The sequence below is a fragment of the Sander lucioperca genome, chromosome 1 (assembly GCF_008315115.2).
Source record: "Sander lucioperca isolate FBNREF2018 chromosome 1, SLUC_FBN_1.2, whole genome shotgun sequence".
NCBI lineage: Eukaryota > Metazoa > Chordata > Actinopteri > Perciformes > Percidae > Sander > Sander lucioperca.
In genome coordinates, this window is record NC_050173.1 from 16,441,605 (window position 1) to 16,459,991 (window position 18,387).

Consider the following 18,387-nt stretch of genomic DNA (forward strand, 5'->3'; position numbering starts at 1 on the left):
GTGAATTAATCTTTAGTTAATTTTCATTTAACTGTTAGCAAACAGTAATTTTACTGTTAACAAATAATGAAATTATAATTAATAATGTTTACTAGTTATTAGTAGTGCTGTAAATTAACAGTTTATTGTTACACACATGATATCCCTCATATAGATAGATAGATAGATAGATAGATAGTTAGATAGATAGATAGATACGTTATTCATCCCGAGGGAAATTTTAGGCATCCAATAGCTTAGACAACCATAACACAACAAACACACATACACACACATATCTCACATACATAAAAATCACTCACAGAAATGTAAAGAGTTATAAAAAGTTATAAAAATCACTTTAAAGAGTTAAAGGTGCTATGGTAGACTGTGTGCAATGGTGGTAGTGCAAAAGAGAACAGTGCAGGGATTGAACAGTGCAATAGCTTATTATTAAATATTAACTATGACTATGAAAAGACAAGAATGTAAACATAATTGAATTAGGATTGCTTGACAAATATATATATATATATATATATATATATATATATATATATATATATATATATATATACGTTAAGAACAATATATAACAGGGAATAAGTTATAAGATGTAGATGTTATGACCAGAGTCCAGATTGTGTAGGAGGGCTAATATAACCTATAATCAGTCAGGTGTACAGCATATACTATGTTAGGTATCGGGTAATGATTAAATAATGTTTGTAAACCTTTAAGAAACCATTTTTAAAACATCTATAAACATCACATAGATAGATGGACCAGATAGTCCTAACACTTTGTTAAGGGTTACTAGTTGGTTGGTAAACCGTCTATAAACAGTGTCTGGATGGTTATTATAAAGTTGCAACAGATGACTATAATACCTTGTTAAATAGTTTATAAATACTTTGTAAACCATCTATGGACATTATCTGGATAGCTATTGTAAAGTTGCGACTGATGTTTTTCATAGTTAGTTACTGGTTAGTAAGTGCTTGGTAAAGCAATGATAAATGTTTTGTCCCTTAAATTATATAATTTTTTTATCAATAAACATTCATATATTATATGTATATACATATATATATATATATATATATATATATATATATATATATATATATATATATATATATACACACAAACATACACTACCGGTCAAAAGTTTGGGGTCACTTAGAAATTTCCATTCCACTCCATTATAGACAGAATACCAGCTGAGATCAGTTGCATTGTTTTTTTAACCAGGGCAGCAGTTTTCAGATTACATTATGTGCTTGCATAATTGCAAAAGGGTTCTCAAATGTTTTCTCAGTTAGCCTTTTAAAATGATATCAGATTAGTAAACAGAATGTGCCTTTGGAACATTGGATGAACGGTTGCTGATAATGGGCAATGTAGATATTGCATTAAAGATCAGCCACCCACTCAGATCAGCTGGTATTCTGTCTATAATGGAGTGGAATGGAAATTTGTAAGTGACCCCAAACTTTTGATCGGTAGTGTATATACACACACACACACACATATTATATATATACATACATACATATACAGTGAGGAAAGTAAGTATTTGAACACCCTGCTATTTTGCAAGTTCTCCCACTTAGAAATCATGGAGGGGTCTGAAATTGTCATCGTAGGTGCATGTCCACTGTGAGAGACATAATCTAAAAAAAAAAATCCAGAAATCACAATATATGATTTTTTAACTATTTATTTGTATGATACAGCTGCAAATAAGTATTTGAACACCTGTCTATCAGCTAGAATTCTGACCCTCAAAGACCTGTTAGTCTGCCTTTAAAATGTCAACCTCCACTCCATTTATTATCCTAAATTAGATGCCCTGTTTGAGGTCGTTAGCTGCATAAAGACACCTGTCCACCCCATACAATCAGTAAGAATCCAACTACTAACATGGCCAAGACCAAAGAGCTGTCCAAAGACACTAGAGACAAAATTGTACACCTCCACAAGGCTGGAAAGGGCTACGGGGAAATTGCCAAGCAGCTTGGTGAAAAAAGGTCCACTGTTGGAGCAATCATTAGAAAATGGAAGAAGCTAAACATGACTGTCAGTCTCCCTCGGACTGGGACTCCATGCAAGATCTCACCTCGTGGGGTCTCAATGATCCTAAGAAAGGTGAGAAATCAGCCCAGAACTACACGGGAGGAGCTGGTCAATGACCTGAAAAGAGCTGGGACCACCGTTTCCAAGGTTACTGTTGGTAATACACTAAGACGTCATGGTTTGAAATCATGCATGGCACGGAAGGTTCCCCTGCTTAAACCAGCACATGTCAAGGCCCGTCTTAAGTTTGCCAATGACCATTTGGATGATCCAGAGGAGTCATGGGAGAAAGTCATGTAGTCAGATGAGACCAAAATAGAACTTTTTGGTCATAATTCCACTAACCGTGTTTGGAGGAAGAAGAATGATGAGTACCATCCCAAGAACACCATCCCTACTGTGAAGCATGGGGGTGGTAGCATCATGCTTTGGGGGTGTTTTTCTGCACATGGGACAGGGCGAATGCACTGTATTAAGGAGAGGATGACCGGGGCCATGTATTGCGAGATTTTGGGGGAACAACCTCCTTCCCTCAGTTAGAGCATTGAAGATGGGTCGAGGCTGGGTCTTCCAACATGACAATGACCCGAAGCACACAGCCAGGATAACCAAGGAGTGGCTCTGTAAGAAGCATATCAAGGTTCTGGCGTGGCCTGGCCAGTCTCCAGACCTAAACCCAATAGAGAATCTTTGGAGGGAGCTCAAACTCCGTGTTTCTCAGCGACAGCCCAGAAACCTGACTGATCTAGAGAAGATCTGTGTGGAGGAGTGGGCCAAAATCCCTCCTGCAGTGTGTGCAAACCTGGTGAAAAACTACAGGAAACGTTTGACCTCTGTAATTGCAAACAAAGGCTACTGTACCAAATATTAACATTGATTTTCTCAGGTGTTCAAATACTTATTTGCAGCTGTATCATACAAATAAATAGTTAAAAAATCATACATTGTGATTTCTGGATTTTATTTTTTAGATTATGTCTCTCACAGTGGACATGCACCTACGATGACAATTTCAGACCCCTCCATGATTTCTAAGTGGGTTAACTTGCAAAATAGCAGGGTGTTCAAATACTTATTTTCCTCACTGTATATATATATAAAACCCTTCCGCATACTTTAATTCACAAATAATTGTATATGAAGGATTTAAAAATGTAAAAATCTGTTTGTAATTACAAACAAAGACACATACACAACTATTACTGCTGCTACTATTTATAGTTTTTGCTATATATATTCGATTGCCTTCCGTGCTATTGTTATTACTTGTTTGTATTAATGTGTATTCAAATGTTGAGAGCAGTCAGCGAGAAAACATTTAGCTGCAATGTGTACATCCTATACTGTGTTCAATAACGAGGATGTTGCTGGAATCAACACGGCCAGAGACCCCTGGTCTTCCAGTACCAGTGCTGTGAGGAAGGACGCTACTGTAGGCCTAGCAGAGACAGGGAGGAGTGTGGTAGAGGTAGGAAAAAAACAGTGACACACAAATGTACTTTGGGTTTGTAATTAACTCTACAGTAGAGGGGAACACATATGACAATAATCCTAATGATGTCTACATGTAGACACATTTAAACTTAACTGTACATTAGATCATAATTATTCATTATTATCTAATTATAAGTATTAAAACTGCAGAGTTAGAGACTTAAACGGATTGTATACAGACAATATGTACAGTGTCAACTGAGAGAAACAAGGAGAATCGAACAGACAGACAGTGACAACAAAGAACATCATACTGTAGAGAATGACAATAACAGCATACAAACGGCATAAACAGACAGCGCACAGACTCTACAACATCCTCAGATTCTTTTTCTTTTGTTTTGACTGTATGTGTAAATTTGTTATAAACGTGTGCTCTTTAAAAAGTAGTAAGCATTGTTTGCCTGTCACTTACATGTTTAAAAATCTGTTACATAAGGTACTGCTTATATTATTTCACCATCTGTACACAAATGTAATTAGTGAATGCACGAGTCCGTGGGTGGGGCTGCATGAATTTTTGTCCCAGTCCGCCCCTGTTCAGATTTAACAGGAGTTTGTATGTTTTGCACAAACATAGCAAACTGCCTTGAAAAATAAGATGTTTAAATATTGATTATAGGCATTAATACGGTTTAAGGAGCCCTGGGTAGCACATTACTAACTAACGCATTAGTGTAATCACATTACTTTGCTAACAATGCACTAATGAAGCACTCATGTAATTACATTACACACATGTGCCAATACATGTGTTCCATTTAAAATGTCAGCAAAATGAATGTGTAATGCTTTTTTCACCTTACTATTGCTTGATAAAAAAGAAGGTATTCATTTTATTTATATTTAATTTAAGTGTCATTGCTCTTTAAATCTACATACAGTAAGCTTTGTGAGACCGACTGCTCTATGTCAAATATGAGTTTTTTTCATCATGCCCACAGCTCGACTATGTATTCATTTAGTGCCCTGTGTTTAGGCATAAATACACATAAACACTTTGCTGCACAATAAACATAAAACACAGCTTCACTTCCATCTTCTCCCTCTCACACAACACCCACTTTGTGCTTTTATTCCTTTTTCCACAGCTATTTGAATTTCCATTTTACCCCCATTCTCTTTCTTATATTCTCTGTAAAACTCATCGCCTGTTGTTTTGCATCCTTTTACTTTGTTGCTCCTTCTGCCCTTCTTCCCCACCACCGTTGTCTTCTTTTTATTCTTCTGCCTCCGCCTGTTCTTGCTCCATCTTTTGGTTTTGTTTCATGCTCTCTCTCTCTCTCTCCCCCACAACACCCCCAACCACCCCAGAGACCGAGCTTGTTTACTCTGCCTTTCCCACATCTCGGCTCTGTGCAGCTGTGACGGTAATCTTTCTTTCAAATATTTGTTTCTTCCATCTCCAGATTTTTTTTTTTCATTCCTCCCCCTATAGCTACCACCACCGACGTACACCTCATTCCTTCCTTGAAATCTTAAACTGTTTTTTTTCTAACTTGGCTCCCGGGCACTTTAAGTCTTGCCACCTTTAATTCAGATCTACACATTGAGAGGGAGCGAGCGAGCCGGGCACTCTGGCAGGCCAAACTGTAATTTTGCTCCTGAGGAATTCAATCAAGTTGCATGCCGTGTGCTTGTGTTTTGGCAGCCTTTCCACTGCTACCAGTTAGCAATGCCTGTCACCATCACTGGGCTCCATATAGCCAAAGAGCTCCAGATGATGATGGATTGCTAAAAAATGATGGCAGCCAGGGAAAGTAATTACCAACTTTGCCTGCGGTGGAAATTCAGCAGATAAGCCCCCCTCTAGAGTAGTCCAGATAGCGCCAAGCCAAACAGGTGAGACACATCGAAGGTCAATGCCGAATGGATACGGACAGAAACAATGTAATGACGACCACACACAAACACTCTCTCTAACTTCCACGCCAACAACTGAATGTGCTTTTGACAGGAGAATCTTATCCGGCAGATAAGATGTCCTCTTTTTGTACATGTTACACATTCAGGGTGCAAAAAGTCAGACTGCCAGTCTTTTGGCATATCCAGATTGCATCCAGATTGATTTTAAAATATCCAGACAGCAAAAAAACACACAAATGCGATCTTTGCAAATGGGATCCAAACCACATTTGGAGGTGGTTTAAAATGCGATTCCAATCTGATTTCTACAGATGTGTCTCGGTCCGAAAGATCTGGCTGCCCAAATCGGATTTGAAAGTGTCTTTTATGTCACTCGCAACACGAGACACAATGAAAACGTCAAAGTGCTGAGCTGAATCCATGCTGCTACTCCATACTACTAACTTCCATTTCTTATGCTTCCGCCTTACCGCAGCAACCCATGCAGAGAGGTTGATGATGTCTGGACACACAAATCCAAACTGATCACTTGCATATAACAGTGCAGACAGTCTGTCTCAAAGATCTGATTTGAGAAAAACAAATTGGATTTGCCTGCAGTGTGAACGTAGCTTAAATAACAGAATAGCTTGTTCAGTGAGGAAATAGAATGTATGCTAAAGATGTAAAGCCTTTAGACCATGGGAGAACATTTTATTATTGGTTTCTGATAATCCATTAGCAAGGTTACAGTGATGGTCTTGGATGGATGACAGCGTAACTGGAACTGAAGCAGAGAAGGATGAACAACAAGCGCTGGGACTTGAAACAACACAGCTCTCTGATTCAAGGATTATTGTAAATCAGTTGATGCCCTACACAAGGCAGGCTCTCCACTGTATTTTAATGCCCACATTTGCGTGTGTGTGTGTGTGTGTGTGTGTGTGTGTGTGTGTGTGTGTTCTGTCGCATGTGCTGAACTTACATACGCACAGATCATGTTCAGTGAATTGCACATCCCTCGGAGATCATGTTCATCACCCAGTGGCTTGCAACCATGAGGCTCACAACCATGATCCCTGCATAACTCATAAAAATCAATGGAGCACAGCGTCAACATAAGCAGCTCCTAATGCTCATCCTGTGCGATAGGACAAAATTAGATTGCAGCCGTGCCCAGTAATGGCGGGCCAAGCAGGTGAAGGGGATTGGAAATGACGGTGATTGAGAATAATCAAATGACCCGACATGGGATCCTGGACGTGTGCTTGAACCCCACAGGTTGTTCATAAAGTGGCGAATAATTGCACTGACAGGCCACTGGTGTTCCAAATCATGACCTGGAAGAAAAGGTCATTTGACCCAGAACTAGTCCAGTTGACAAAGAGCAATTTGTCAAATGAGTCGTCATTTTGACTTCATAACATGTGATGGGTTCAACACTTCCAGTCATTGATATTTAGCTAAAAGCAAAAGGCATTCATGTACAGCTGGAACAGTGCAGCACAGTGTTCATTTTCTCTGTATAAAAACTGTTAGGACAAATATTCACTCAAATGGTGAACTTACAGTTTGATGATTCACACTAATGGAAGTCACCTCTCTCTTTCTCTCTGCTTTTATATACAGTATATATTTAAATCCCTCTCTGTTTAATGTAGTGGGTCCACCTGCCAATCTGCCAGACTAGATGTAGATAGTACCTGTGTATTATTGCACAGCTACAGTTAGGTCAGCTACCTAACCTAACCTAAACCTACCTAGTCTTTTTTAACAGTTCAGTTAAAAAGCTAAAACACTTGCAGTCTCACATGTTTGACTTTGTGAGAGCTGGAGAAACCTGGTATAATGCATCTTTGGCTCAGCAGTGTATGCATAAATAGAGTTTGCAGAAACATGTGTTGGTAGATGATAATGGCGTCCAAATATGATATAATTATGGAAACTGATTGGTTACACATTTTACTGTAGAAACTGCATATTACATACATACATAATTCACTGTTTGCTGTGATAAGCCCAGCCCTCATTAGTTACTTGTTATGACCCAGCTCTTATAGGCCACAACAAATAGGAGACAGACCATAATAAAGTTAAACAAGAATATTCTTTATTAAATCAAATCAGACCAAATTAAAGGATTATTGTGGTGTGGTTGTCAGCATAGTCAGTGGTGTAAGTGTGCATGAGTGAATGGTGTGTGTGTGTGTGTGTGTGTGTGTGTGTGTGTGTGTGTGTGTGTGTGTGTGTGTGTGTGTGTGTTTTTGGGTGTTTGTATGTGTGTGTGTGTGTGTGTGTGTGTGTGTGTGTGTGTGTGTGAAGTGCAGACAAAGCATAAAGACCAAACCAACAGAAAAAAAGGGAGAACTGGAACCACGGCAACCAGCAGCTGCACTGCATCCAGGGTTAATTAACCTGGGAACACTCAGGTGTTCCACGTTACAGTAACGAGCACCTGCAGAGTCAGAGAGATGAAGGTGAATCACACAACACAAGACACAGCAGAGGTCGCAACATACTGTTGCTAAGCCTGTCAAGCTTTATTAAAATTGTCGGTGGCAGATTCGCAGCTAGCTAAAGTTGACGTCAGTGTTGCCAAATTAGCGACTTTCTCGCTAGACATAGCGTCTTTTCAGACCCTGTTATTTCTAAAAAGTGACTAGCAAATAATTTAGCAACTTCAGACTATCAGGAGAAAAGCAAGATATATTATATTGTAAATATGTCCATGCATGCTGCTCAGAGTAATCACAGTCCATCTGCCAACAACATGGGGTCTTCCTCCCTCTCCTTTTGCGCTGTAAGCAGCAGGCAGTTAGCCGGCACAGCCACTGAGCAGTTTGCAAATGAAACGCAATGATGAGTGCTAGCTACTTTAAATGGAAAAGAGTTAGCAACACTGGCTGACGATTGTCCAATGAGTTGGTTGAAAAACGCCGTCTTCTGCTGACTTTTTAATGTTTAAGGCTAAATAGTTTTCTTGCATTATATGGATGTAAAAATGTAATGCTCTTTCTAACAAAACACAATGGTAGCCAAGCATGCTTACATTTGCAGCTTACACGAGAGCAGGTAAACTTTTGGTCTTGTGTTTCTGGCTATGGAAATGTTAAAAGAAAAACATATATTGTATCGACACATGCCTTTGGTGTGGGAGATCTGGTTCCAATTCCCACTGTGGTACATCAACCAATCTGTCCTGAGCCAGACACTTAACCCATAGTTGCTCCAGAGGTATGGGGCCTCTGACATACTGTATATAGCAATTGTAAGTTGCTTTGGATAAAAGCGTCAGCTAAATGACATGTAATGTAATGTAATGTAACAGAATATCCCATGGACACCGCTTGGGCCAACTATTATGGTTGCTAAGCTATAATTGGACAATCTTTGTTTGTGGGAGATGCTTAGCAAACAGCCAATTAGCCTACATATTAAACAGATACATATTTTACTGTAGAATGTATAAGTAGCTGTAGACTGGAGGCACTTTTCTAACTTCATTTAAAGTACAAGTTGAACTTGATTACACAGAAAAATGCATGAATCTGGTTACTTCTTAATTATCAGTATAAGTATAACTGGTAGATTAAATTGGGGTTTTGACGTCATTTTTAAAAGTTGGTTCAGTCAACCTATTCCAACTGTTATCGTTATTATATATTGGTGTTACCCTTCACAAACCCTTAATAGTCAAACAAAATATCATATTTGTAGAATTATATTTAATTTGTGTAGTGTAGTTTTAACTGTTCTGTTGTATCAATATCGTGATGCTCAGAACCAATGCTGCCAAATCAAACTGTATTTTGTGAATAAGGTGATTGTGATTGTCCTTGCCCTTGTCCTTCCTGTCTCCTGGTTAGCATCTGCCCACCCCCTTGAGGTTTGACATCCATTACGCTCCTCCTCCATATGTCAGCATAGCCTCCTGCACTTCACAGCTTTCAGACAGGTCACAGATTTGGCTCCTAAATACAGCTTGCAGTCAGAGATCAGAGGAAGAGTGATTGAATGACAGGAGTTTGATTAAAGTCCACGTACACAAACACATGCCCACTCTCAGGAAATCCTCATGTTTTCCCTGAGTACTTGGAGATATTTTGTGACGGCTCCATTAGATGAAAGGCCCCAAAAAATCCTGCACGTCTCCCTGCCTCCTCAGCTTCCTCAGCTGAAGGTGTGGTGGTAAACGGGAGAGACGTGAGCTAGAAAAGGGAGAAAGCTCCCTTTATATTTAATTTCTTCCTCTCTAATTTACATGGGCGCATTTCTCCTATTGCCCAGCATGCTTCCCCTTCCCATGGGGGTTGTTTGTTTTTGTGGGCAGGCTGCCTTATTGAGGGCAGGGGGTAGAGCGAAAAGGAAGGAGGGCCTCCGTTCAAACAGATGATTAGAAAAAGTGGAGCTGGCGTAAATCTGAAATCAAATGCCGACCAATAATACACCGCTGGTGTGTTCACGTTCCTTTGAAGCATACAGATGCAAACAGGGACAAATGGCAAAGTCCTTTCAAATCAGCCGCCTGAGCTTCACGGTGTCTGAGGCCGCTACAGTCCTAATTAATACCCAAACCGAGATGTCAGTGGTCAGATCAGATGGCGAAATAATCGGCGCAAGAGACCTATGAACGTGTCAATCTCCTCAGATCTACAGCCAGACAACGTCCTGGTGTGGGAGAGATCCAGTCACCATGGGGATGAGACAGACTGTATTATCTGCTCAGTGGCTGTCTGGCACAAGGGATTGCTTGATGGAGGGATGGACAGGCAGGCAGCAGGATAAGACATGTCCTCCTAAGGCATCAGAGGCAGAGTTTGCCACCTATGATGTCATCTGATATGCCTTGTGTGTCTGTGTGCATGACAGTTCTGTCTTGTGTGTCTTTGGCAACACATGTTTTAAAGACTGATGTGCCTCTGTGTGTGTCTCAAAGCAGTATGCAACTTTTTTTAACTTTTCAAATAACTTAAATATTATAGTCTGTCCGTGAGCCTGTGGTATTTTCTGAAATAGTTTTTTTAGTGATGTTGGGACATTTTCAGGTGTGTACCTTTTTGCTATGTGTGATGGCAGCAGTGACCTTTACTGGCAACAACAGGGACATCAAAGCAAAAATAATGAAGGAAGTCAGGAGAAACCAAAGAACTGTGAAGCTAAACGTGCCAAAGACAACACTATCAAGTAATGATGAAGACTAGCTTTTCTTTAGGTGCCACAGAGATGTGTCATTTCAAGTGTATACAACTCATCAAGATGAATCACAAGTATTGTGGTTGGGAACCCAATCATCTGGATGGCAGGACTAAGCCTGCAGTCACACTGCCTGCGTCGGCCATCAGACGGTCCGGCGAAAACGCAGGTCTGCCCATTCATTTTAAATGGGGGTAGTGCGTTTAGGCTGCAGTGAACAGTTGAGACCGACTCAACTTATGGAGAAACGCAACCCAACGTCATGCTGTGGTGGCCAATCATGTAACCGGCAATCAAACTTGTCAGTCAATTTTTGAAGCGGTGTGAAAGTCCCGTACAGCAAACAGGAAACATCACTGCCTCTATCGCTGCTACAAGAAAGTTTTAAAACACTATGAGGGTAAAAAATAAAATAAACGCGCTGAACTGCCCAGCAGTTTGTGTAACAGCAGACTGTTTTCTGCAACAACAAAGCACGGTCCCTCTGTCTCTTTTCTTTCTCTCTTTCTCCATGAAATGAAGCTGCCTTCAAGTGCGGTCAGAAACGTTGAGCTCTATAAACGATCTGACAGAAAACAGTAACTGTGAAATATAAAGTCTACTTGTACTACGTTGGGGGTAAACAAACACAACAGGATGTTACACAAAAGGGTCAATTCAGAGACACAACCCTGCAACAAATCGCCGGATCGCTGTTTCCTGGTCTGAACTTAACTGAATCCTAACAATTCAAGGAGAAATGTTGCAGTTGTTGCCTTAAAGACAATTTTGTGCCTTAACTGAAGTTGTGTTTTTTCTCTTTCTTTCTTGCAGGTATTCCTAATAACATTGGTCCAGTTAGTAAGTACAAGTTACAAAGGAACTATATGAATGCTTTATGCTTTGCTTTGCCTATTGTGCCACCCTTCACCATACAACCCTGAACTTGGTGCCAAGTGTTCATTTCTGATTCCAATCTTCCTACGAAAGATCACTCAGCAACTTACCTTGTTTTTCGGAAAGACAAGATAAGCAATAGCTGGGGGCTATATTGTCATGATGTAGGCATATTAATTTACTTTATCCAGACTCAACTCAACCAGATAACACTGGCCTGACTCTGCATGCAGAATGTCATTTTTTTTCTCATCTCTCCCATGCATTATAAATAAATGGCATCTAGACTTTATTAAGGTGCCAAGACCTCTCTGGCAGTATAATGTCACAGGAGGTCATTTTAATATAAGCCGCAAGCGCCTGGGCTGGTATTATCTTAGTCAACCAGTAGCCCCTTAGGAGGGGGAGGAAGAAGAGAGGTGCCATGTCTCAAGTTACCGCTGCCTGGAAGGCAGTGTGATGCAGGAACCATAGGATTGTATTGAACAAGTCAAAGTGCATTCACAGCCTGGCTCAATTCTCTTTATCTTTTTTCTCATTGCCCTGTTCTGAGTTAGTATCCTCTGTTCCCGGGGCAGCAGATTGATTAGCAAATTGCCCCCTCCCTGTCAGATCCTGGACCCATATAGACTGGCTGAGGGTTACAGAGACATGCACATGTATAATAAATTGGCCCCAATGATCATCTTAAAATGTTTATGTAAATGATTATGAAGACAGCACCGTTTAATTTTGTCTATGCTGTAGCTGCAATATTTTTGGCTCTGATGCTTCATGCTAACACTTTAGCATATACTGGAAGGAGTGATGAAGTCCATTATCTTCATCCAAAGTAAGACAGCTGACCTTAAGTAGTAAGATGTTAGTGGCTTTCATAAAATTGTCTGTAGATGTAGATATATATCTAAATAAAGAAGAAGATACATTAATAGTCAATATACTTTTGGGTCATATTCTGTTACCTATACTTTACACAGCATTGCCAGATCCACATAATTTCAAATGAATAACCATTGGGCTTAAAGGAATAGTTTGACAGTCTGAGGAATTTGCTTATTTTCTTTCTTGTCGAGAGTACCACTCTCATATCTGTTCATCAAATATGAAGCTGAAACCAGGAGACAGTTAGCTTAGCTTATTTTAGCACAAAGACTTAAAGCGGGAGGAATTGCTAAACTGGCTCTGTTCAAAGGTAACGTACATCCATAAGAGTGGTGTCAATCTTCTCGTCTAACTCTTTTAAAAAGTGGAAAATTCTCCAAATGTCGAACTATTTTAAGCTCTAAGTGCTGATTCTCACTATAAGGCTAGTGGCTTACTTTCACTCAATATCTAGTTAATGCGCAAGTGTTACCGAGCCAAGTTATACGCACCAAGTGACACATGGATGACACATGCAGACTTGTTTTCATCATTTAAGGGCTAAGATGATCACTGGGCAAGTGTCCCAAAACATGCTGTGTGAGACACAGGGTGAAAACAGATTATTCCCAGGTGGTTTTTAATCAGGCTTTAGAGTGAAAGTGAATACTGGTTGCAAAGGCTGATGCTATGTCAGGAGTCAGAAATGGACATGTGGCCAAGAAGACCAAACCACCCCTCTCCCAATCTTCCACTGCTTGCCTCCTCCCCCCTTTCAACTTTAGAAAGTATGCTTCCACTCCATGCATGCCTGACAAGAGCTTAGTGTGTGTGTGTGTGTGTGTGTGTGTGTGTGTGTGTGTGTGTGTGTGTGTGTGTGTGTGTGTGTGTGTGTGTGCATGCTCCTCATACATACTGTATATGCATACATATTCACTTCAGTCCTCTCCGTCCCATCCAAATGCCAGGCCAGACTATGTCCAAAGGCTGTCCTCAAATCCTTCCCGGGGAGAGTGTGAATGCTGATAAGTGTGTGAGTGTGTGTTTGCGGAGGGGGGCTATGTAGAAAGGACACTCTGACAAACCAAAGTCTTCACTTCTCATCCAGATTGGCCCACAGGGATTTAAAGTTCTTGCGAATGGCTGTCCTGTCACAGCAGCCTCCCAGAGAACCGGCATAACACTAAAAAGTACACACACTGAGGAGGTTGAGGCTGTTTACAGTGAAAACACAAAGCAATATTATGTCTCATTATTAATAAAGTAAGAATAGAGTGGACACAAAAAAGTTAAGAGCAACCTTGAGGTTGTAAAATGGACTTGAAGCAAAGCTGTTGTAAAAACAGAAAGAAAGCACAGCACTTTTCATGTTGTTGTTTGAAGGTAATTGAATTCCTTATTGACTTTTCTCAATTCTATTTCAAGTTTATTAAGCCAGGCAGAATTGGCTAATGCAGACCATTAAAGTGAAATTAATATTTAAAAAAACAATTCTGGCTCCGCAAGATTGCATTTCATTATGGGTACGGCATTGATTATAATCCGTCACCACTCATTTAGCTCGCCTTACCTGAATATTCCCCATAACAAAATAATTAATGGAAGCCAGATGTATATTACATCCAATCAATTGCCAACGCAGAATAATTAAAAATTAACTTACTTAACCAATTAGAGGTTGTAGATCCGGACAGTGTGGCTTGCTCATGTGTGTTTTATTTATTCTCAGATAATACGTATACTTTGTGTTGTTGTCATAGATTAATAGCTCATGTCCTCATAAGTCAGTTTTGTGTTTGAGCAAACAGCTTCACTGCTAAACGCTTAACAGAGCATCTAAATTCAGATAAAAACAAGGGATTTGACTATGTAAAAGGTATAAGACCTGAGTTTGAGCAGCGATGTGGTGTGGCCTTTTTCTCTTTATTTGTTAATCTATCATTTTTAAAGAGCCTTTCATCGGGTGACTCAAGTGACTTTAACCCACTGGAGATGTCGCAGTCATCACCGATGCCAGAATCCCACAGCAGGATCCATTGTGAAACATTTTTTGGGGAGATAAAAATAAATGAAAGAAAAGGATGAGACAGGAGATACTGCATGATAGTCTTTTGTTCATGCAGTTTTGAAATCAATGACGGGTAATGTTAGGGGGGCTTAAAAGTGAGTGTCAGTGTGTAGACATGCCAAGCTCAAAGCTTAATTCCAGTGTAGTAGTAAAAAAAAAAAAAAAAAAGGTTTGAAACAATTATTCCATGTGAAAAAGGCATTTCTAAAATGATTCAACCTGAACAGCAGTCTTGTATTCGATACACATATAGTTATGGCAATGGGCTTCTTGCCAAGACACCACTGGATGTTAATTACCCAAGATTGCATGATTCATGGAGTCAATAGCAAAGGACAGAAAGATCAAGTGAAGAGATGAAGGGGCACGATGAGGAAACGCATCCGTATTCCTCCCTTTGCTTGAGTCCTCTCCATTTCCAACCGCAAAGTATTTCCCTGTCACGGAAATACGGACTTGTATGTAATCATGAGGTTATACTACCCACAGCAGTCCGTCATTCCAAGTCCCAACACCTGCCATTATTTATTCATTGTTATTCCTTCACCAGAAATACACTGTAATTAGATATTGATTACATAGTCGATGTGATGAATTAAACAGAATGCCCCCTAACTTCTTAATTTGCTATACATAGTTTAGACTCGCTTGCATTAATCATGACTTAAGTACCAAGTTTAAGAGGGTTTAATCTTTTTTCTTCAGTTTTTCACTCATCATTGCCATTGCCATAAACATACATACACGTACACAGCAAGCCCATGGAAGTCACACAAATTACATACAACGTCTCTCCTAAATGGGTCTTTGGATGCATTCTCTTTGCCCATCCATGTCAGCCCTGCCCCATTGTATTTGCTGTTTCCTGATTTACTGATTTGAGTCATGCTGGACATGTCCTTGTCTCCAGTTGTGTGTGTACACTACCACGTAGTCCCCACCCCACCCTCTAGATTACCTGTAAAGTGCATCACACAAGTGCACATGAATAACTCCTGGTTTCTCTCAATTGCACGCAGTTCGGCCGAATGTGTCATCGCTAGGTGTCGCTAACCGAAAAGAAGGTAGGCATCTAAGAATATGCAACAACTATGTTTTTTCACAGATTCATTTATCTCGGGGTGTTTGCATAGAAGCAAAATAAATGACTCTTTGGTCGATATGAGTATTTGTGGGTAGTATCTTCCCCCGTTTCCAATCTTGGTTATTTTCCTGACAAACCCCAAAAAAAAACATCCTCAGCCTGCTTGTCTCGCTCCTGATAAAGGGTTTGGGCTCCTTCAGCGGAGGATTGAGCATTCACAGGGCACTCATGTAGCAACATGCTGCAGTGGCGTACATTATCCTCTCAATGTGTACGTTCATACATACACACTCGATTTTAATTAGGCGCAGAGCTTCCTGGGATTCTCAGTCCCATCTTAGCGTATTAGGAAGAAAAGCAGGAGAGGTTTCACGGTGTTTTTTATGCAGATTAATGTTAGACTCATTTCAGCTTAATCCATCGTGCAGATGTGATGTGCAGACACCTCGCAAACAACTAGCACACAACCACTCAGCTCTGTGTTTCCATGACTGCAGCCAAGCGCACACAGTGTATGTGTCAGGGGCTTATGTCAAACCCAGTACAATGGCAGAGGCTGGACCTATTATTTCTTTTTCCCACTGTTTGTTTTATGACCGGAAAGGAATCGAGGGATAGATGTGCTCACTGCTAGCCAGTTTCCCTGCCCACGCTCCTGTGCACAAATTTATAGGGTGAAAGTTCTTGGCTGGCCTCCACCGAGGTGGAGAGTAGTTTGTCAGGGGATAGTTTCTGTCTGGGGAAACATACACAGAGGCTTTTGAGTTATACAAAGCACTTGTTAATGAAATGAAGCATAAAAGAGGGACCATCATATTTGAATTGTTCGGCATCTAAGGCATTTGGAACAGATGCTGCTACATGCAGCCAACTTCAATTGGCAATGTCACTCCTTATTTCCCAACGCCATCATTCATCATTATTGCGTATGTTTCTTTCTTTTTTTACAGTTACATTTGTTATTAAGCATGATGCTCAGTATTGTTAAATCTCTGACATTACGTTTTATGTTTAATTGCAATATCATGTTTTTTTTTATTTTGTTTGTTTCTTCTTTTAATTTGTCTAGTAGCTCCTCAGGTTGCATTGTCCACTGCCCCTTCTGTCCACGTTGCAAACAGCAAGCGAGGTAGGAGCTGGAATTCATACGTTGCCCCCCAGATGACACCCAAGCCTTCTTACTGTATGAACTCATGTTTGTGTTTAACCGTAAGCCCCCTAACCCTTGCAGTACTAACCCAATGTTAGAGCACTGTGTATCCATATCTCCAGCTCAGTTCTGGACTGATGGCTTTCACTGTACAGGGCACATTGAGGATCCATTCATCTATGGAATCGTTTCTAAACACTATAAAAGTCCCTTGGAATCATATCTTTTTCAGTGCAAATAAAGTGGGTGCTTTAGACTACAACTATTTTTGGGAAACGTGTTTCCAAGACTCAAGACTTTTTATTCCCCGTGCGTGCATGATTTATGACTTTAGCCTATTTCTGGAAAGGAGAATTTTTTTTCTTCTGCGAGAGTGAGTCATCTAATGTAGAAGACGTAGCTTACAGTCAGACAAGACTTTCTGCTTTAGGTGAAAGGTAGAGTGGACTAGACTTGCTGCTCCTTCATTTCCAAGCCTTGTCGGGTTGTTAGCAGCCAGACAGAGAGACCTGACCTCAATACAGATCCTTAATAACCACAATCCCTTGGACGAAAGCCCCATCCGCCACCCCCCTATTCTGGATCCGTGGGCATTCTGTCCAAGCGGCTGCCAGTGAGGCTTAAGGGTCATCTGTCTACGCTGTGACACGTGGTAGAGTGTGGCAGACTTATCCTCAGTCGCACCCCTCCCATCCTGCACCCCTTAGGTCAGGGCTGCCAGTGAGGATCATTGACTGCTGCATTGGTTTTCACAGTTTAGCTACAACTCCGTATATCTAATTTAGCATGACATACCACTACATAGCAGGCAGTGACACACTCTCTACCAGTGCAACTCAGCATATGCTCACTTGCCATATTGACTGCTTTTAAAGACAGAATAAGTAAGGTTGTAATAATATTGCCTTTAAAAACAACTATAAAGCCAACTTGCAAATATGTGTTGGATCAATGGTTCTGAAACTTTTTTGTACCCCCTTTGAAATATGTTTTAGCCAGGTACCCCCTGACCAGCACAAAACATTTTTGGTAGAAAAAAAAGTCTATATAAAGAGGCACAATACAGCGCTGCATCACCAGTATCTAAACAACGGCATTGTAACTGTTAAAAACATTTAAATGCTACATTTCAGATGTTTAGAATCAGTAAATTAATTTATTATTATAGTGTATGATTTGTTTAGGAATTATGCACAGCATACTGTACCCACATTTGAGAAACACAGGGTTGGATGACTTAAGGGTTTCTTAAATCCAGAATTCATCATGAATTTCATTACAGAGGGTTGTGATAAGAAGGACCATTGCAAGTTTCATCCCTTTACCATATTGACCTTGACATTTAAGACATCAATTAGACAATATTTTCAAAAGATCGCAATACCATTCCCTGAGTTGCAAGATCCATTTCATTCATGGTTTGACCTGCCGTACGCTGTGTGGTGTTCCTGATGTGACCGTGTTTCTGTGTCATGATTTCGGAGCCTTCCTTGCCTCGTGTTGTGGTGTGCTTGAAGTGATGTGACCTCTCGGGGTCTTATAACGCTGTGCTTTTTAATGTGATGTCTTCTAACTCTGGCTGTGCCCATGTCAGACTAATCATGAGTTACCCTCCCTCTCATTAGTTTCCCAACATCTCTCACACAACACAGTCTCCATTTTTTAACCTGCATGCCGTGGTGCTTCTCTCCAATTCTTGCTAACCCCACCGCCGTATCACTCGCAGCAACAGCAGCATTGCCAACACTCTCTTCCGCG

The 18,387-nt window shown here is 40.4% G+C and overlaps 1 protein-coding gene across 13 annotated transcripts in view; it reads left to right on the plus strand.

The window, feature by feature from the left end:
- Positions 1-18,387, plus strand: part of ntng1a (netrin g1a) — a 122,840-nt gene that overhangs the window by 90,358 nt on the left and 14,095 nt on the right. For 5 of the 13 annotated variants that reach the window (XM_035999505.1, XM_035999501.1, XM_035999514.1 and 2 more), the window contains exon 5: positions 11,404-11,430. In XM_035999505.1, coding sequence (XP_035855398.1) covers positions 11,404-11,430 — 27 coding nt within the window. Of the gene's footprint in view, positions 1-11,403; positions 11,431-15,414; positions 15,460-16,548; positions 16,663-18,387 lie in introns of all 13 variants that reach the window. The other 8 variants (XM_035999553.1, XM_035999519.1, XM_035999542.1 and 5 more) reach the window with 5 other exon arrangements.